At 43.2% G+C, this 21,054-nt stretch overlaps 1 protein-coding gene across 2 annotated transcripts; it reads left to right on the top strand.

Annotated features, from left to right (window-relative positions):
* The first annotated feature begins 4,373 nt into the window (after positions 1 to 4,373).
* LOC102094289 (cytochrome P450 4V2) lies at positions 4,374 to 20,990 on the top strand. Of its 2 annotated transcripts, none has more exons than XM_013371895.3 (11): positions 4,374 to 4,727; positions 7,579 to 7,691; positions 8,554 to 8,639; positions 11,226 to 11,416; positions 11,832 to 11,901; positions 12,793 to 12,919; positions 14,733 to 14,924; positions 17,322 to 17,424; positions 17,776 to 17,913; positions 18,085 to 18,264; positions 19,906 to 20,990. In XM_013371895.3, the coding sequence occupies exons 1-11, from the start codon at positions 4,517 to 4,519 to the stop codon at positions 20,079 to 20,081; spliced, it is 1,587 nt and encodes a 528-aa protein (XP_013227349.2). In that variant the 5' UTR covers positions 4,374 to 4,516; the 3' UTR covers positions 20,082 to 20,990. The 2 variants fall into 2 exon arrangements, with proteins under 2 accessions (XP_013227349.2, XP_005500270.2); XM_005500213.3 differs by having other exon boundaries at positions 4,382 to 4,644.
* Positions 20,991 to 21,054: the final 64 nt, after the last annotated feature.

Genomic DNA, 21,054 nt, shown 5'->3' with positions numbered 1-21,054 from the left:
ATGGCCATGATGCAACAGCAGCTGCTACAAATTGGGTCCTGTACTTACTTGCACATAATTCTGAAGCCCAGAGGGAGGTTCACAGAGACATGGACAAGGTATTTGTTGTGTTTTCCATTCATCCTTTATCAAGGTTGAAGAAGTGGATGTAAGAATGGGTCTTGTGGCCGTTCTGGAGCTTCAAATACCTAGTGGTGGTTGGGATGAGTGCTGGAGGGTCTTCAGGAGAGAGTACTCAGGTTTCCCGAGTAAAGGGCAGGGTTTTTCTCTTTTTCACTGTGAAGCAGTTTATGAAAAGTCATTCATTTGCTGTTGTTTTGACCCTTCTCCTCCCATTGCCTTATCTCCTCAGGAGGATATGAAGTACCAAAAGGCAGAAATATTCTTGCCATAACTTATGCCCTGCATAGAGACCCCAAGATCTTCCCCAAGCCAGACAAGTTCAGCCTGACCAATTCTTCCCTGAAAATTGTAAGGGAAGGCACCTGTGATGCTGTCCAGATATTTAACATTGCTGACAGTTTGATGTATCTATCACTTAGTAGCTGACATCTCTGGTCTCACTAGGGGGCAATGCAAAGGGAATTTCACCCCTGTTTTTTTCCTCTTCAGTCTTGCAATGATTTCATGGTAGGCTTTTTAGCTGGGTGTAGGTGTCAGGGTGTTGGCAGCAGGGGTGCCGCTGGGGTGGCCTTTGTGAGAAAAGGCCAGAGAAGAGAACACAATTGATGCCTGCTGGCTACTTAGTGGGCCCGCCGCAGGACGCAGCTGAGCCCAGAATCCAAGCTGGTGGCACTTCTGTGAAAATGTATTTAAGAAGGGGTACAAGAATGCTGGACAGACAGAGGAGGTGAGAAAAAGAGTGCAACATCAGTACAGACACCAAGGTCAGTGGAGGAGGAGGAGTTGGTGCTCCAGGCACCAGAGTGGAGGTTCCCCAGCAGCCCATGGAGAAACCATGCTGGAGCAGGTTTACCCTCAAAAGCTGCAGCCCATGGAGGGGACCCATGCTGGAGCAGGAGAAAAGTGTGAAGAAGAGGAAGTGGTGAAGAGGAACTTTTTTGTCTTTATTTCTTACTTCCCAACTCTATTTTTAATTGACAATATATTAAATTTCCCCCAGTTGAGTCTGTTTTGACCGTGATGTTAACTAGTAAGCAATCTCCCAGTCTTTATCTTGACCGATGAACTTTTTCATCCTGTTTTCCCTCCCCGTCCTATTGAGAAAGGTGAGTGAATGAGTGAATGGGTGGGTGTCTGGCTACTGACCAAGGGTAACCCACCACAGCTTCTAACAGACAGTTCATCTATCACTGTGTATACACATGTGCATCAAATGGATTCACTGTGACAGTAAATTTCATAGAGCAAATGTTAGACACCAGATATTCTGTGTTGCAAGAGTGTGGGTGGGCAAATTTGCAGTCTTACCTATTTTTGTGACCCACCATCACAAGTTATTCCACATCTTGAACTGACCTTTGTATTTGTGCTCTGTGACCTCTGATTTGTTTCATGTAATGGATAGCACACTGCTAAATGCTTTCTTTAAACTTACTAGAGTTTAGCAAGGAGGAGGCCCTGTAGGATCTAGTCAAACCACAGAGGAGTAGGCAGAATCTTCACCCATGATCTTGGGGTGAGCTGTGGCCATCTAACTCAAGAGTATGCTTTTAACACACAGATGAATAAACATAGGTATGATGCTTAGGTAGCTACTTAGTATTGATGTCTATTAGTTATGACAACATCACTGGGACATTATTACAATTGCTTTACAAGAACAGGCTGTGCTCTGGGGAATGGTGGTGGCCCAAGCTTCAACCTGCTTTGTTGCAAAGCATGTTATTACTCTAGTATGCATCTACCTGGCATGGAAGATTTGGGTTTCTTAGAGAGGAGGCAAACTTGTATATTCTGTTGGAGACATTTAATTCATACAAAATTTCATGTTGTGAAGCAGTCCCAAATGATGGCTACAGAACAGAGCAGTTGTTGGTGTATGGTGAACACCAGGCTTCAAGAACCATATGGTTGACTAAGGTGAGCATCACAGCAATCAGTCTGTCTCTGAAAAACTTAGCTGTTGTCTCTGTCTCAAATGTTATTAATCTCCTTTATCTGTGTGAGGAAAGATAATCCACAGAAGGATTTGAACCTGAAGTTTTTGTCAAGCTCTGGGCTTTAAAGCCTGGGGTTTGTGAATGGGTGAGATCTTCTGAGCTGTTCAGAACTAATACTGTCTTTTCAAATAGAGACATGCTGTCATATATTTTATTTGTGGAGGTGATAGTTGTGACTACAATTTGACTCTATTTTTTTTTTTTCAGTGCAAGTAACTTTCTGCACTAAGTTTAATAATGTTGTAATTGTCTGTGTTGAGAAATAGGGAAAATCTTCCTAAGAAAAGCCTTTCCTAACTGCAAATGAATTGTAGTGATTGCTAAGTTAGCAACTGGTTAGTCTTGCTTACTGTGGATGCTGTGTGATTTCTAAGAGATGCCGAAAAGGTCAAGTATGGCTGGAGTAAAGGACTGATGTAAAGAGCACACCACAGTTTTTCAGAATGTGTTGTGTTCTCTTTTGTCCTTCTATTGGACTGGATCCATTTTAGCTTTGCTTTGGGTTTTTGTTTTTCTTTCTGGTAATAATGATTTTATGAGTTTCAAGATTCTATTAATAGATGAGTGCCTCTCCTACAGGACATCCTCTTTTGAAACTTATAGTAAAAGTTTGTGATGATTACAAAACTTGATTATATAACTATGCCTCAGAGATCCGAGAGCTCTCATTTCTACTTTCCTGGGTATATCTTGTATATCTTGCAGTATAGCTGCTGCCTTCCGTTAGGAGCAGCATTGCCAGCTGCTGGCAGGATTTTGTAATGCTAGTTCTGCTGTGTTCCATTCTGCTTTCCTTGTAGCATTTTACCCTGTCCCTCCTGTTTCGCTGTTTAGTGTGTGTTGGGTTTTTTTTGTTTGTTTGTTTCTTTGGTTTTTTGTTTCCTGCAGAAGGAGTTATAAGCAGTTAGAAATGCAGATTTTGACTCTGAATCACAATTAGCTGCTTCATCTAATTATCAGCTCCATAAAGGCAACAAACTGCAAGGTTTTTTATAAAGAGACTATAATTACTATGCTGATATTCATGTTACAAAGACAAAAGGTGAACTTTTTAATACTGCCTGCTTACATGCTTACTGGGATGTCACCTGAACGAAGATGGGACTGATGACAAATGTAGTTTGCCTTATGTGTTTACAAGACAGAGTACGTATCTGCTGCTTTCTGTCACAAATTATTACAAATAGCAGCAAGAGTAGCAAAGTTCATTTCCAGGTGTTTACCATGCAGAAAATGCAATGGTCAACATTTATGATACAGTGTTTGCTGGGAAACTGCAGGAACCAAGTGCCAAAACTTAACTCCCTTCGGCTGCCAAGGGTCATCAACCCTACCTTAGCTTCTTATATTCTGAGCTTTCTCTATTTGCGTTTCTTATCATAGGTGCTTTGTTTATGCTGTTTATTGGTCTACTAAAAATGCTGGTGCAGTCAATTTTGGTACAAAACAGAGAGGAAAAACATGACCATGGCTACATTAAGCTTTTGTATTATCTTCAAGGGGTGAAGTTTTGCAGGTTGGGTGTGAGCTGTGCTGTCTTTTCACCAGACCACAAGGTTTCCAAGCATTCGATGCTTTGAGGAGCAGGTGAGAAGAAACCCTGGTTCCTTCTGAGGCAGGAAAGGCAGTGGGGTTTGTGGTGGGTATGGCACCACTTCTACCCAAGCACTCTGCAAGTTGTGACACAGGTGCTGGTGCTGCCAGTAGTGTCACTGGCACCTGTTAGCCTGTGATTGAGCGTTCAACACTGAGATGAGTAAAGGACATTTGAGCAGAGAAGCATCAGTGTGCTTTGCAGTGCTGCTCTTGATCGTGGGTCCGTATGGGCTTTGGTTTGTGTAACCTCTCTGAACCATTAACCCAGCTTAAGAAAGGTGTTCCCCATCTGAAGCACTTGAAACCTTCAGGCATCATGTTGAAGAGCGCTGGAGCAGTTCTGTATGGCAAACCAGTGTTTCACGGGCACCTGAAAACAGACCGTGAAAGGCAGTCTTAAGAAAACCCATCCTCTCCAAATCAGCAAAAAGGTGTTTTTTATCTCAACAGTGGTTTGTAGTTTTTCCTTCTGAGGTATTGCACGAGCCTGATAAGAACTTCCTTGCTCTTCACTTGAGTCAGAGAAGCCAAGTGAGGGAAAGGAAATGGCACCGTTCCCTGCGGCTGCTCTGCTGTCATGAAGTGCTTCAAGGCAGCTTCTCTGGGCCTGTGTTTTGTTGTCTGTTTTCCTGGCAGGAAGCTGCGCCTCGGGGCCATGTGACAGCTCCGCCTCTTCGGTGCCCGGTCCCGGCACAGCCGGAGTGCGGCAGCGGGGGTGGCACCGCCAGAGCAGCCGCTACAGGCAGCGCCGGTTCCCTGTAGGGATCAAGCTCGGAGGAGGAGACTAGGAGGTGGAAATGGAGGTCATGCAGGGAGCTGCAGGGGGACCCCAGCTGCTGCACCTGGGGGCTGGGGTCACGGCCCTGTTGTTAACGATTGTGGCTGTGTGCTCCCTGCCCGCCCTGATGGATTACTGGAGGAAATGGTGGGTGTTGAAGCCGGTCCCCGGTGTCAGCCCCTGCTATCCTCTGCTGGGAAATGCTCTACTTTTGGAGCGGGGGGGAGAAGGTAAGGGCAGCTCATGCCGTAGCCGAGCTATGAGGTCCATGCACTGCTTGGGGCTTTGCTGGAGTGGCCAACGCTTGTCAGGGGGTGCTTGAGTGGTTGAGTGGTGGCTGGCTGGGGAAGGTGATCATCTTTAGCTCTGTCTGGGTCTGTGGGCAACCTGAAGAGGGGAACTGTGTGAGAAGTGGGCAGTGGAAGGGAAAGGAGAGGAACTGTATAAATGTGGGGTTATTATCAGTTGAAGATTAGCTGGAGTTTCAATATGACAGTGGCTTCCAGATGCTGATGCTGGAGTCGGGTCTGTTTCCAGTTGTTGGTGAGGTGGAGCATGAACACTATGGAATGTTGTTTTTGGGACAGGGAGGTGTACTGGGTGCTCTCACAGGAAGTCCTGTTTCGCAGTATGGAGCACTGTGTCGTCGTGACTGTTAGCTGCGATCCAGACAAAGCATTTAGCTGGCGAAGGAAAAATACTTCTGTAAACAATTATCTTCCCCAAAGTGAGCATGTGCAGGGGACTTTAGTGGGCTGAGTTGCTGGGTCATTTTCAGAATTAGCTGTGCCTTAGATTTATGCATTAGATGCAAAAGAACTTGCTGAGTATTTCCAGTACCTCCCTCAATAGCAAACCTTTCTGTTCTCACACTGATCAATGGTACCTTCTTTTGCCAGGTACTTGAGAGACCGTTAATGTGCTTGCTACATGTTCCCTTTCTATTTGCTACTCAGTTTTGCACAGGAGTGTATTTCTTGAGGAGTGTGGGGCGTGAAAGTGGCTTCGGCTGTGCTGTCAGTGGACCACCAGACTCTTTCGGGTGTGTTTGTGCTGCCTGTGTATGGCGGTCTGCTCTGTGCACATGTGATCCTGGCTGCTCTGCCAGGTGTGATGTCAGAAGAGAGAGCAGCTGGGTCATGGTATGTGAGGAAGCCAAGGACATGTACAGTATGAGTGTGCACATTGCCCAGTGCTGACACATGCAGAAACATGGTGGCTCTGCTTGCATCTTTCCTCTAGATCCAACCCCATATAAAAATACAAATATGGGAGGTCTTTCTTTGGTGGAACCGAGGGCAAGCAGCTTCCACTGAAGTTAACTTTGGGGAAGCAGTAACAGGATTATAGTAATGATGTGTGTATGGCCTGACTAAGAGACAAATATTTTTTTCTCTTCTTTTCATCTTAAAAAACAAAACAAGAAAATTCCTTCTCTCTCCAGAAAGCAATTTGATGAAGACTCCTGTGTTCTATGGGGTACCTAATTTCCTTTGTTAGCAGGAGTCACATAGTTAAGTACATGACCATCAGTGTTCTTGTTTATTTATGTAAAAATGAGTGAAGTTAGTGGTTTATAATATTTTTCATTAAAAATGTGACAGTTTAAAAAGTAGTTTTTAGAAAAAAAAAGCATAAGGTTTTATAGCAGAAAGAAAAATTACTTTTCAGCTGATGGTGATTTTATTGATATCACTAGACAAGTACTGGAAAATTGCAATATTTTAATTGCCGTCATGTTAGAAAGAATAGTATTTTGAAAACAGGGAAGTAACCCGACATTCTTAAGCCTTTTGGATGGGGTGTCATTAGAACTTTGCATAAGACTAGGGAATGCTCTATTTGGGTGTTTATTAGGAAACTATGTTTTTTCCCTGTTTTTCTTTTGATTTGGGGATCTCTGAATTTCAAACTCTGCAGATGCCTTGGAGGGAGCAACTTATTATTTAATCTGGTTTCTGAAAGGGCAAAGGCCTGTTTAATCCTTGAACATTCTGATAACAGCCACCTCCTCTAGAATTGCAGAATGAATCTGATTGCCCTCTGTGATGAGATAGCTGGATCTGCAAGCAGGGAAAGAGCAGGAGGTAGTGCTTGTTTTGATTCAGCAAGGTCTTTGATACTACCATCTCCCACACTTTATCACTAAACTGACAAGATGTAGACTATGTAAGTGGATAATGTGGGTGGAGAACTGGCTGGATTGCTGGTGTGAAGTCCAGCTGGCAGCCGGACAATAGCGCTATCTCTCAGGTAGTTTGTAGCATAAATGATCCTATGAGTCTTTGTGCCCTTAGAGATGGGGATATCTGAATTGCCAAATCCACACTGACCCCATAATCAGTCACCCTGCAATAAGGCTTCTAAAAGTACAAGAGTGGAGTTTAATCCCGGAGCAGCTAGATATCAAAAGCCACTGATAGAATTGCAAACTGTCCCTGATATTTAGGGCTGCAAGAAAGTGAGAGGATTTGAGCATGTTGGAATAAGAAGTAATTTGTTTGCAGACAAATGATATCGATGTAAGGGCTCCAAAGATTTTCTTCAGGAGTCCAGCTATCAGAAACTAAATATTTCAAGTGATACTGGTTCCTGCGCAGTGCTCAGTCATTACCGTGCATGGCTTCACTTGGGTGTGCACCACAAATGTAGTGCCTGTCAGTGAGGTCTCAGATGGGAAAAGGCTTGATGCTTTACTTGAACAGTAAAGAAGCAGCTTGATGTAGCATTTTGGCTAGTGTCAGTTAAGCCAAAATGTAAGCATAGCCCTGATAAAGTTTAATTTGTCTCTAACTGTTACAAAGAACATTGCAATACAGAGGACCCATGCTGCAGTGCTTTGAGACTGATTAAACCAAACTGCCTTATCTCCTTCAAGAGTGCAGCCATAAAGAAATGCTTCTGTAATACAGCTATATGCAAAGTATGCTGCTTACTCATAGTTGCAAGATAAAACTAAGAAAACATAACTAGAGAGCATCTGGTGAAAAAGAGTTCATTACAGAAGTCTTGTTTATTCAGCAAAACCTCCTTTTTAAAAAAAAATCTAATTTTTTTTTTTCTTTTTTTTTTTTGTTCCAGGTTTTTTTAAACAACTACAAACTCACATTGAAGAGTTCAGGAGCTGGCCGATGCTTAAACTTTGGGTAGGACCACTGCCTGTCATGGTTTTGTTTCACCCTGACAGTGTAGAGGTGAGTGTGTTTGCCTCGTGTCTTACTGTCATGCAAAGCAGTATCTGACTTGTTAGTTTCTATTCGTTCAGTGTAATTTTTGCAAAAAAGGACTTGGACTGATTTTACTTGAGCCTGTCCTTTGACCCAGTGCTGAAGAAAAGCTGAAAGTGGAAGAATATAAAAAGCTTAGTCTTGAAAAAAAAAAAAATACTGAAGATGACCAGCAAATGAAAGCACTGACTTAGTATGTTTTATACAAAGAAGCATCTCCTTTAGCTTTGTTTTCACATCTGTGAAAACTTCTGCTCCCGAGATCAGAATGGACAAGCAGATGGCAGGGAAGATGAGCCCACTGAAATAGGGATAGAACTTCATGAAATGCAGGTTGCAATGCTTGTGTCTGACTGACTTCTCCATTAGAACTTGGTGGGTTTGTCTTGATACCATGAAATGTAGTTGTTAGTTTTGCTACTGGTAATGATTGTCCCTGAACTGGGAAGACAGAGTTGTTTGTTGGAGTGTTGATTGAAGAGAGGGTACTTCTTGTGAGTTTGGTTAAGGCTGGAAATTATAGCTTTTCCCTGAGCTCTCTCTGTGACTTTGTAACACAGATTTTTTTTTCAGGAAGATAAGAGGAGTGGGAGTAGTACTTTTTTGAGTATTTGATTGTTTCTCAGAATTGGGATATTTACTGAAAGACTTGAGGATGTGAACTCAATGCTTTGTGTATGAGCTTGTACCGAAATATTGTGCATTTTACTGAGGGTCGGGGTATTTTTGTAGATGAACTGAGGTTGTGCGAAGTAATTTCAGGTGAAGAAAACTCTTTCCATCTAACAAGTGATTTTTTTTTTCCCCTCTGCTTTCATTTTTCTGACAGGCTATTCTGAGCAGTTCAAAACATATTGAAAAATCATACCTGTACAAATTCATGCAGCCGTGGCTGGGCACTGGACTTCTGACAAGGTACGGTGAAATGCAGGTGCATTGCTGTCATCTTGAAATTTGCAGGGTATGTGATAGGAAGAGGGCTTGGTGGCAGGAATGCTATGTATATCTCTGGACAGAGATGTAGATGATAGCTGTAGAAGTTTTGTTCCTTGTGATGGTCTTGGTTGCTCTTTAGTAGCTAATGTCAGATTGACAATTTTGCCCATTGTTACTTTTTTACCCAGAGGTTTGAAATTAATGTGAGTTTTGGGAAGTTGTATCCTGTGGCAAGTGGTGACTTGTAGTCTGCAATGCTACATTCTGGATGTTTCAAATGTTGTAGTGTGTGTCAAGTGGTTGAAATGTGGCAGAACTGTGACTGTGTGCATTGCTTATCTCAACTAGTGTCACTGCAAACCAGTACGATGGGCCTGGCATTGGTGATGCTTTGAAATAGGATGAGAGAGTATCTGCACCCTGTCATAGAATCATAGATTTTTTTCAGTTGGAAGAGATCCTTAAAATCGTAGTTTCCAATCATAAGCTAACTCTAGCACTAAACCATGTCTAAACCTCATCTAAACGCCTTTTAAACACCTCCAGGGATGGTGACTGTCCTTTGTTTCCCTCGTGAAGTGGAGGCTCATAAGACATGAATAAGAGTGCATGTCAGGAGTGGAGAAAGGGAGGATCAATGATGTCAGGGTTTAGTGTCCTTTGGTCTTGGGAGGGTGTCATGAAGGCACCCCGAAGTCAGTTTTAGACAGACAACAAGTTCCAAAAAAGTCTTTATTCTAGCTGGAAAAGTGCAGCCAATAAAGTGGCTAGAAACAGGGTTTATACAATTAGCTAGCACTCCAACAACATAAAATACAGGTTTGGATATCAGTTGAAGAGATTATTGGGGTACAACAAAATAAGAATAATGAGGACCCACGGTGTGCATGAACACACAAGAAACAAAACTAGAGCCCTCTGACTCTAGGGTACCCACAAGAAATAATCACTCACCTGGGTTAGGCAAGGACTCATGCTTGCCTGATTAGGCAAGGACTCATTCAAGGATATATCCAGTAAATTGCCACTCACACAAATGAGGAGATGAGGTGCTCTCAATCCTGGGAAGCCTCCTTAGATGGTGTCCCAGTCTAAGGAGAGGGCTCCAGTTCACAGACCCACTGCTCTGAGAAGACCACTCCAAAGGGGGCCTTCGGCAGGAACCATGTTTTATAATTGGGTGAGATCTGGCTGTAGGCATTACAACATGGTCCAGAAGCTTTGCAGCTGCTCTGGACACCTCCTCTGCTAACGACCCTGTCAATTGACTCAGGGTCCCATTAAGGACCCGGTCAATTGACCAAGGGTCCCACCCCTCGTGCCCCACCAGCTGGTAGCAGTGAAGGCACCCTGCCCCAGGGTAGGGGAGGGTGTGACTGTCAACACCTTGGTACCCCCCTAGGTGTGTACATGGGGACAGACACAGTGGGGCACAAAAGGTGCTAAAAGAGCCATCAGCTGCCACATTGAAGGCTCCAGATCTCAGGGGGATGTGCAGCTGCCACACAGAGGGTCAAGGAAGGTTTGGTCTGGTTGATGCAGGTATTCAATAGTCAGAGCAAGGTGAGTTTTGAGTAGCTCTGGTGCCTTTGTGCCTCTTCTGTGTTTTTTTTTGAGAAGGTCAAGATCCCCCTGTTAGCAATGGAGCTTTGCCCACTTGGAGCCCTCAGAGGTGAACTCCATGTGCTTCGTGATGGGACCATGGTGTCACAAGTTGATGTGAGAGGGTGTGGAATGCCTTTTATTTTGAGTGTCCTTCAAGGCCATTAAGAAGGCAGTAATCAGCAGCAAAGTGCAGAGAGTTGAGGTCCATGGGCATCAGGCATGGTGTATCCTTGCTGTTAGTCTTCTTCCTTACTGGTTGTTTTGTCTCCAGTAGACTTTTAGAGGTATTTTCACTTGTGCTTGCATAAAAATAATGGAGCATAATAAAGATAAGCTGGCTTGAGGAGTGCCCCACTAGCAGGTTAACAGGAGAAGTGGTGTGATGGTTTACTCTGTAAGCAGAGCTGCCAGATGTGTGCCTGTGGGCACGTGATTCAGAAAAAGTTTGCCCACTGTGGCTCCATGCTCTTTCACTGACATGTGGGAGGTGGTTGGCCATCTCCAAGGAAGTACTTCATAGGCAGATCTTGAGGCAGTCATTTGCCTGATGTCCATGGACCCTAGTTCTCTGCATGGGTGATGATTCACAGAAGTAATGTGATGAGGTGAGGCCTTGATGCTGAATAGCTGGTTTGTGCTATAGGTGGCTTTTGCTCAGTCCCTCTGAGTCCATGCACTGAGCAACCATAAGGCTGTATTGCCTGAAGGTTTGTTGGCATCTACTTTTGCTGAGAGCAGCTATAGAAATCATGGCTTGTGCTTCAGAGACAACTGGAGCAATAAATATTTCCATTTTACTCCTTCTGGGGGTGCTATTGAGAGCTTTAAGAGTCATCTACAGAATGTCCATCTGTGAAGGCATTCCAGGCTGCAGTTTTTACTGTGTACTTCCTGTGATGGTGAAAGTTTTATTTTTGACTTGGAGTTTTTAACCCTTCCTTCTCCCTGTTAATTTTGCAGCACTGGAGATAAGTGGCGGTCGCGGAGGAAGATGATAACTCCCACATTCCACTTCTCAATCTTAACTGACTTTCTAGAGGTTATGAATGAACAAGGATGTATTTTATTGGAGAAACTTGAAAAGCATGTTGACAAGGAACCATTTAATGTCTTTCTGGACATCACTCTATGTGCCCTTGATATAATCTGTGGTAAGTCCTCTTCAGTTATTGTGGTTGGGCTGTGAATGATGCCAAGGCTCATGAGTACGGCTGTGCCACATTGTATGAGGAGACGGTTGAAGAGGAATGTCCCTGTATGTTGTGTGAATGCATTTCCTTCCTCTCAAAGCCATTCTTCTAGCGTGTCTTATGTGTGCCTGAGGAGGTGAGGTTGTCAGAAGACAGGGCAGAGGTAGCAGTCTGAAGTGAGGTTGTGTTGAGGAGTGGGGTACCTGGGCATGGAAATGTAAAGCAAGCTCATCACCTGGAAGGGGATATGTAAGTTCACCTGTTGATGGGATGGTGTGGTGACAGTTGGAAGTTGGCAACAGTAGAAACTTATTGTGTACATGGACTCTGCATTTCACTTTGCACTCATGAACGGTTGATGGTTTCCTCCTACTAGAAACAGCAATGGGCAAGAATGTGGGTGCTCAGGAGAATAAGGATTCTGAGTATGTTCGTGCTATCTACAGGTAAATGGACATTTTCCTTGACTGCTTTGTAGCCGTGCTGGAATTGATGATGATTGACGTTAGGAGTTCATCTGCTGTGAGCCAGGAGGGAGGGCTGGGAGGTCACAGGTTGAGGCAGAAATTCAAGAAGGCAGGAAAAACTGCAGATTTTGATGCATTTTCTGGTTCAAGTATACGCAATGGGATCCTGAGTCTTTGAAGAATTGTTGGTTGCCATTCAGTTAACTCATTGGTACAGGAGGTTAAAAAAAAAGGGACTGCAACATTTCATATCAGCATGACTGGCAGAATTGGGAGGGTGCTGCTTTAGACAGCATGTTAAAGCTGAGGCACTGCTGCTCTGCAGTTTATAGCAGTATTATTTACACCATTCAAATCATATGTGACTGTCCAGTGGATTAGGAAAAGCATGGTCTCTATTCCTACCACACTGGTGTGTCAGCCTAGATCAGATGTAGCTTGTGGGATCTCAGCCGTAGCCTTTGATGGAGCTTTTTGAGACAGGTGTGTTACAAAAAAGGAGTGGAGATAAAGGGTCTCATTGTCATCGGTTCCTTGTCCTTTCCCAAACTGTACTGCAAGTGAGCCCTAAGTTGGCCTAAGTGTAATAATGTCTCTTTCAGGAGTATTCCATCTAAATGAGAATAAATGGTCTCTTCTCAGAGATCGGTGCTTAAAGATATAAATCATGGTGATGCTAGGACATGTGACAGAAATTTTGAGGGAGTTTAAAACTGGGAAATAAGCAGCCTTCCCTTCAGATGAATGGGTTTAAACCCATACAATATGAGGGAGGTAGAACTTTTTATTTGGTTCTTTCAGAGTGATTTGTAATTTTTTTCTTTTTCTTTGGTCAAGAAATGTTACATGATGTAATTGTTATGACCCTAGGATGAGCGATCTAATCCAAGAACGACAGAAGAGCCCTTGGCTTTGGCCTGATCTTGTATACATGCTGTTCAAAGAAGGGAGAGAACATGAGAGGAATCTCAAGATCCTTCACAATTTTACTGATACGGTATAGATTATTTTTTAATATTCTTTTTTAGTGGCACATGTTAGTTATTGGTGCAAAGTCTTGTACTCAGTAGAGAGCTTCCAAATGGGGGTGAGGTTCAGCCCCCTTGATATGCATATATTAAGAGGAGAACTATCTCTCTGTTGGCATGCCAAGGAATTCCCTGAAAAGAAGACAACAGCTGACTTCTTCTGTCAGGATCTCTGTTGTATTCCAGCAAGAGACTATACTACTCCAAGGCAGTAACAGAACTTAGAGGACCTTGACAACCGAAACAAACAACAGAAAATCATTGAACTCTTGTTCTGCCCGAGTTGCTACATATCTGAATCACCTGCAACAGCTCACTACCAAGTTTGTAGCAGTAAGCACAGGGCTCTGCCTAGCAATGCCACTTGGACCAGCCCTCAGAAATGGCAGACTTTATTTGTTTTCCCCTATTCAGAGCATAACTGAGGAGATGAGCAAACACATGCAGGTCCTCACATCAGCAGTAAGACACTTTGACATAAAAACCATTAAGCATATATCACTGACTTGGCATAAAATGCAGTGTTGTCTCACCATGTTAATCTGTGCAATTAACACCCATTTCTCTCGCCAGATAGTTCCAACACTATTCTTGCCAGTGGTTGCCCTTTCAAATCTACTCTTAGGATGCTGCCAGAGAGGCTGCTATTCCTGAAACAGATGTGTGTACACTGTGATGTCATTGTATCAATGCCCACAACAAAGGAAATAACCTCTGAGCTTTCACTACATATAATGAGCCAAACTGACTCTGTATTGTTTAGGTAGTTCATGGTTTGCTTCCTTTTATTGGGAATTTCAGCAGTGAAGTATGAGAAAGGCTCATAAAGGGACGTAAGGTGATGCTCTCTTCCCATGCTGGGCTGATGCACTGAATATAAGAAGCCAAATCTTAGAAGATGACAAAGGAACAGTAGATAACAATATCACCTAGTGACAGAAAACACTGAGACAAAAAGTTGTTCAATAGCTGTCTTTATATGTTCAGTGAGGGGAACTATATGTGTGTATATAACTGTATTTTTTCCCCCATTCAGTGCTTCCTCTGAACAGAATTTTATACTTTATAGCCCTTTTAACTATTCTGTTGTTATTGAGAGCAAAACTACTGTATTGTGGGGTTCTGTTTTGCTGTTACAACAATGGAGGTGACCACAAGAAATTTCTGTCTGTCACTGGGGCTGTGATTTGACCTAAAAAAGGGAAGTTCAACCATTGTTCTTATACTGAAGAAAATGTGTGAAGCTTTAGTGTAGTTGTTCCAGCTGTGCTATATGTAGTCCTGATACAGGGCTGTGGGGTGCCCTAGTTTCTCTTCTGTTCCCTGGGTTCCGCAGAGCTTTGAGATGTGATCGTTTCCTTAGTTATTGGATAGGGTAGAGAATATCTTCTTGGTGATCAGTCTCTTCAAATTGTGGTGATGTTTTTTGATTTGCTGTTGCTGTTGTTGCCATGCACAATTGGCTTGTTCCAGATAATCTGGATGTGTTTACACTTCTGGATCAACAAATAGTTTGCATAGTTTGGCTATCTATATTCTTGATCACACAAAGGCTATTCATAGTTCATTTTATTGCTTGGGACAAGAGGGGTTGTTCATATTTCACCTACTAACACAAAAAAAGCATTAAAGTTCCTGAGCTAATGCTGACAGCTATGCTAACTAGTGCTTGTAGACTGCTACAGATGGATGTTGTTTCAATAAGATGGGACAAACCTGTTTAATGTAGACCATGCATGTGTGCTGTGTGCATCACATCTAACGTAATGCTTCTGATTTCAGGTAATTGCAGAAAAAGCTGCAGAACTTGAAAACACCAAGAAAATGAGATGTGATAATGATACCGGCTGTGAAGAAAGTGGATCCAAAAAGAGAAAAGCTTTCCTTGATATGCTGCTGAGTGCAACAGATGATGAAGGGAACAAATTGAGCTACAGGGACATTCGTGAAGAAGTGGATACTTTCATGTTTGAGGTACCCAAGGAACCTGTTAGATGTGTTGTTTGTTTTCCCAGAACCTGAGATTCATCATTTACAGGTAGTGACTCTTCCTTGTCTTAGTTCGGGAGTCTGCTTTTAGTATGAAGTTGTTTTAGCTCTGGAAGCCTAAGAAGAAATATCTGTAGGATAGAAACTACTGAAGGATAGAATCATTTGATCTAGAATTGTGTGCCCTGTCAAAATGTTGGGCAGCACATGTGGCAGGCCCTGTTTGTGTGAACAGGCTCTACTCATGAAAGCAGACGAGTAATAAGAGCTTTATGGTTGATGTGGGCCATGGGCACTCAGCTCCTGTTGCAAATCTCATTAATGCTAAAGGGGGTTCTAAACCCTCTACTGGCTGGAGGGACGGACCCAAAGTGGTGTGGTGAACGGAGCCAAATCCAGTTGGCAGCCAGTCATGAGTGGTGTTCCCCAGGGCTCAGTATTGGGGCCAGTTCTGTTTAATCTGTTTATCAATGATCTGGATGAGGGGATTGAGTGCACCCTTAGTAAGTTTGCAGATGACACCAAGTTGGGTGGGAGTGTTGACCTGCTGGAGGGTAGGAAGGCCATACAGAGGGATCTGGACTGGCTGGATCATTGGGCTGAGGTCAGTTGTATGAAGTTCAACAAGGCCAAGTGCCAGGTCCTGCACTTGGGTCATAACAACCCCAGGCTCGGGGAAGAGTGGCTGGAAAGCTGCCTGGCAGAGAGGGATCTGGGGAGTGTTGATTGACAGCCATCTGAATGTGAGCCAGCAGTGTGCTCAGGTGGCCAAAAAGGCCAACAGCATCCTGGCTTGTATCAAACAGTGTGGCCAGCAGGACTAGAGAAGTGATTGTACCACTGTACTTGGCACTGGTGAGTCTACACCTTAAATACCGTGTTCAGTTTTGGGCCCCTCATCATAAGAAAGACATTGAGGTGCTGGAAAAAGTGCAGAGGAGGATTGCAAAGCTGGTGACGGGCCTGGAGCACAAGTCTTATGAAGAGCGGCTTAGGGATCTGGGGTTGTTTAACCTTGAGAAAAGGAGGCTGAGGGGAGACCTTATTGCTCTTTACGACTACTTGAAAGGAGGTTGTAGCACAGAGGGTATTGGTCTCTTCTCCCAAGTAGCAAGTGACAGGACAAGAGGAAATGGCCTCAAGTTGCACCAGGGGAGGTTTAGATTGGATATTAGGAAAAAATTCCTCACGGAAAGGGTTATCAGGCGTTGGAACAGTCTTCCCAGGGAAGTGGTGGATGTGTTTAAGAGGCGTTTAGATGAGGTTCTTAGGGACATGGTTTAGTGCTAGAGTTAGGTGAGTTTATGGTTGGACTCGATGATCCTGAGGGTCTCTTCCAACTGAAATGATCTATGATTCTATGATTCTAAACCATTTCAGTGTTCTGCCTTTCATTTTGCCAACTCTCCTTGTGGTTTGTCCCTTGCCACATTGGCTGTAACCTCCTGTTTCTGTTATCAGCTGTGCATTGGTGTACTGTCGTCTTATGTCTGGTTTCCTCTCCAATGAAGGAGCTAAACAAGACTTTCACAAGTTTTCCATACAATTCTATTATGTGGACCTGAATTCTATCTCAGAAGAGCTTAATTCAGAGTCATGTTACTGCTGTTGTAACCTAGAGAAACTCTTCCCATCACACCATGCTTGTACTGCTCCATAGCTGGATTTGGAAGAGGTGCAGCATCCCAAACTTCACAAGTGCACCTTCACAACATGTGTACCAAAATCCTTTATTGGTCAGATTTTCCGTTTTCTTTTCCCACCTTGCTTTCTCTCCCTCTCCCTTGTCCCTTCTTCCTCTTTTTCTCCTTTCTTCCTTCTCCCTCTCCCTTTCCCTCTCTCTCCCTCTCGCCACTGTACTATGCCTCATCAGACCTTTTTTGAATCGTTTTGTAAAGGTTACAGATTGTGTCCATTGTATCTCTCCTGTGGTAGTCGTTGGCATCCCAGATGTTAAGTTGTTGACAGTAACCAAAAAGATGGATATTCAACTGTTACATTATTTAGATACTGATACTTCATGCAGCTTCTGCGAGGCAGAGAGGAGGGATGATTGTGTGGTTTATTTCAGCAATTTCCATTTTCGTCACTTTTCAGGCATCTGACAGAATCATGGATCATCTTATATCCTGGTAATCAGTGTGTTGGGTAAAGTTCTTCACTGTTGATTTTTGTTTTTCTTGTGGTCACGGGACTAATAAGTCTCACTTTCCATACCATTTGCACACCTAAGTACTGAGTGTTTCAAAAAGATGGACCCAAATTGAAATCACTACTGCTTTGAAATCAGGTCCATCTTTTTGGAACACCCTGTATTTACAAAGCCTACTTGTGCACAGGAATAGGGTTGAAGTTAATGTCTTTGTAAATCTGGACCTCCAGGGCCATGATACAACAGCAGCTGCTATGAACTGGGCCCTGTACTTACTTGGACACAATCCTGAAGCCCAGAAGAAGGTTCACAGAGAACTGGATGAGGTATTTGGTACGTTTCCATTCCCTTCTTCGTTGGGGTTGTGGTGGTGGCTGCATTTGTGAGTAGGGATGTGGTACATTATAAGCCTATGTGTAGAAGAAGAAGTAGGAACATGCCTTATGGCCCTTTTGGAGCTTTCAAGAGCTAGAGGTGATTGGCACAGGTACTGGAAGGTCTGTAGGAGAGTATAGCCAACCTTATTTCTTTGGGGCAAGGCATACCTGTTCAATGTGTATGTAGCACCTTCTCCTGTGTGGTCTTAATGCATGATGAGAGTTTCTGGAGGGAGCTGGGATGAGTTTGTTTAACCAGAAATGGGGAGTTTTGGTCTTGCTGATCCCCCTATTTGGTTTTGGACAGGAGGCAACACTGAACGTCCTGTTACAATGGATGATTTGAAGAATCTTCGATACCTTGAGTGTGTTCTGAAAGAAGCCCTTCGGATCTTCCCTTCGGTTCCACTGTTTGCCCGGACCTTGAGAGAGGATTGCTGTATTAGTAAGCAGTGTCCTGTGTTTGCCACTTCCTATCCTGCTAACATCTCCTCAGTGGGGGTATTTCCCAAGTAAAGGACAGTCTTGTTCTATTTTTCACTGTGCTGTTGTGTATAGGAAGTCACTTATTTGCTGTTATTTTGACCCGTCTTTTCCCTTTCCCTTTTCTTTTTAGGAGGATATCAGGTACCAAAAGGCACAAATGTTGTTGTCGTAACTTATGCCCTGCATAGAGATCCTGAGATCTTCCCAGACCCGGAGGAATTCAAGCCTGAGCGATTCTTCCCTGAAAACAGCAAGGGAAGGCATCCATATGCTTACGTGCCCTTCTCTGCCGGTCCCAGGAACTGCATTGGTAGGTAGCTGAAGAGGAAGCCCTTATAAAGTGACAGTGTTGCTCCTGGTGTGGTAACTGTGGCTGTAGCAAGTGTAACAGAAGTTTAAGTCTTGGTGTACCTGCTGGTTGTGTCCTGTTCTCCAGTCCCTCAAATTCTGGACACTGTCTCCCCTGCAAGCCTGGTGCTTCAGCTGCCGCATTTTGTTTCTTCCCAAGGGTTTTCTTTCTTCCCAGGGTCCAATGTCTGTCATGCTGCTGTTTCCTTCTCACTGCCTGTGCAGCCTGGGAGCATGTTAATGGGCTCCCGTGTTAGGACAAGATTGCTTACAAATTTCTGATCCTCAGTGTCAACAAGACAGAGCGAGAAAAGGCAAATATCCTGCACTTGTTTTACTCTGGAAACATCTCATCTGTCTGTCTCATGATCTCAGCTGGGTGTCCCAAACATACAGTCTGCAACTGATGTATTCTTTCCCTCTTTCTGACATCATTTTTGCTCTGGTGTTTTCACTGTAGTCCCAGAACTTGTTAACTCTTCAGGTGCTGCTGAGACATCCGGCGTTTATCTTTGCTCAAAGTAGAGGCGTTGTTTATATTGTAGAACACATAAAAAGACTGTTCCCTGCACTGATCTTAGGTGCAGATGTTGAAAATTCAGCAATTATGCCATTTACAAGAACAGAAAATACAACTTCTGAGTTTTTCATTTTGTTTGTTTTCTTTTGGGGGCGTGGGGTTGTTTTTTTTGTTTGGTTTTAATTTGTTTCATGGGGAATAGGTACCCTTCCCATAAAAACAGCAGACTGGGTCCTTCCATGTTCCAAATTGGAATCTGATTTAATATTATATGTCTAGCTAGTTCCTGAGTGTACAGGAACATGTGCAGGAGAGTTGGCTCATTAATATCATTGCAGGAATGCATCACTGTGCACGTGTGTGCAAACATCCATCTGTGCATATTATATAGAGGGGAGAACAGAAGAAGTTTTGAGCACTGGGTTTTGTGTTCTGTTCCCATTTTCAGTTTAGTTTGAGTGAACTGTGTGTATTGTAACAGTTGGTTTGGTTTCCTTCATATCTCTGTTCTTCCCTTTCCTCCTTCACCTTCCTCTGAGATGTAAATTGAACTTTGCACTCTGTGGTAGCAAATCATCAGTGTGTGTGATGCTTAGTGTTCATTGAAGGAAGGTCTACCTGTTATTCTCTTGCAGTTGTATCTCCTTTGCCTTCTCTCTGCATATAGGGAAGAGTGGGATTCACCTCCTCACAGTCGCTGTGCTGCACCTTCTCCTGCTCTGGTCTGTCAACCATTTCCTCCTGCCTAGTCCACCCAAGAGACATGACAAGGCTGTGTTTTGTATTGGTTCCGTGTGAAGCGTTGACTGTTTCCTCTTTGCTGTTTGAGTTCTGTGTGCTATGGGAAGGAGGATATGCTGTGGATTGTCCCAGGAAGGCCAGAGTTGTCCTGCTGAGAGAAGTGCTGGTTCCAGTGGTGTCCCTCTGACCTTGATTTTGGCCTAAAGGCTGTTCTGTTCTCAAGGCAGATGGACAGACCTTGCTGTTTTGTGTGTGATAGGGCTGTCACTGTGAGCATGCAAATGCAGCAACTGATGATGCAGCCTGACAGTAACATTTTTTTTTCTGCCCTGTAACTCCTAGGTCAGCGTTTTGCACAAATGGAGGAGAAAGCTCTTCTAGCCCTTATCCTGCGGCGCTTTTGGGTGGACTCATGTCAAAAACCAGAAGACCTTGGTATAACTGGAGAGCTGATTCTTCGTCCAAATAATGGCATCTGGATTAAGCTGAAGCGAAGGCCAAACACTAGATCAGTATGAAAGGAAATTCAAGATTTAATTTTTCGGAAAACTTCCAAGCTATTTAGGCTGTGATGTGTTTTTAAATCAGATATTTTGATGACAGCACAGTGATTTGTTGCAACTAAAGTAGTTACTGATTGTTTCATCAAAGATGCTGTAACAATCCTAAATTGCTCTACTTTTCTAGTGCATATGAACTTCATGTTAATCTCTGAAGTTCAAGTTTTCAAACATCAAATTGTAGTGCCATGGATTAAACTTTTCTATTGCAACATTGCAAACAAAAAAAAATGATGGGAGGAACAACAGTAATGCCTGTGATGGAGTGATCTGGTTATATACCATAGCATTTGGGAGGTAAATTACAGTCTCAAATTTTCGTATGGTTTTTAGGTTTCTTTGGTTCTGAAAGGTGCAAGTGATCAGTTCTTCCACTTGGCACAGTTTGATTTTTTTAATTTTTTTCTGTTTTGCTGATGACTACATCTATTAAGACAAAGCAAAAATCTCTAATTTCACTTCCTTTGTAAGAATGTACAGTAGTTCTTAAGTAGTGAGTGCTCTGAATTATTAGCAAAGTGTACCATAAGCATTAATCTGTATAATATTACCATGAACTAGAATGTGTGCAAATTACATGCAGGATTTCATAATGGATTTCATTATTACAAGTTTTGAGAATAAATTTCTACTGTGCTTCAATATGGAATGAAATTGTATCTGTAAAAATTACATGCAGGTAGGTTACTGATGGATACTTTTTTACCATCAATTCCTCTGGAATGATCAGTTGACCAGATTTTACTGTGTTAGTCAAAGCTGAAACAATGAGCTAGTCTGCTCTTTCCTTACAGGGTCCTGAAGGCAATGTAGGTAATTTCTTGCTAATTGATGTTAAAGAGGAATTAAAGTGATGGAATTGTGAAAGTTTCTGTGAATGTTTCTGACTGTATTTTCAGAACAGGTCAAAATCTTTAACAAGCCACAAAGC

The sequence above is a fragment of the Columba livia genome, chromosome 4 (assembly GCF_036013475.1).
Source record: "Columba livia isolate bColLiv1 breed racing homer chromosome 4, bColLiv1.pat.W.v2, whole genome shotgun sequence".
Taxonomy (NCBI): domain Eukaryota; kingdom Metazoa; phylum Chordata; class Aves; order Columbiformes; family Columbidae; genus Columba; species Columba livia.
Note: the sequence above shows the minus strand (reverse complement) of the source record. Positions and strands in the feature narration are given on the sequence as shown.

Coding starts and splice junctions, on each gene's coding strand:
- LOC102094289 (XM_013371895.3), top strand. CDS start 4,517: ATGGAGGTCATGCAGGGAGCTGCAGGGGGACCCCAGCTGCTGCACCTG. Junction 8,640..11,225: donor GGCACTGGACTTCTGACAAG/GTACGGTGAAAT, acceptor TTAATTTTGCAG/CACTGGAGATAAGTGGCGGT. Junction 14,925..17,321: donor TGGATACTTTCATGTTTGAG/GTACCCAAGGAA, acceptor CTGGACCTCCAG/GGCCATGATACAACAGCAGC.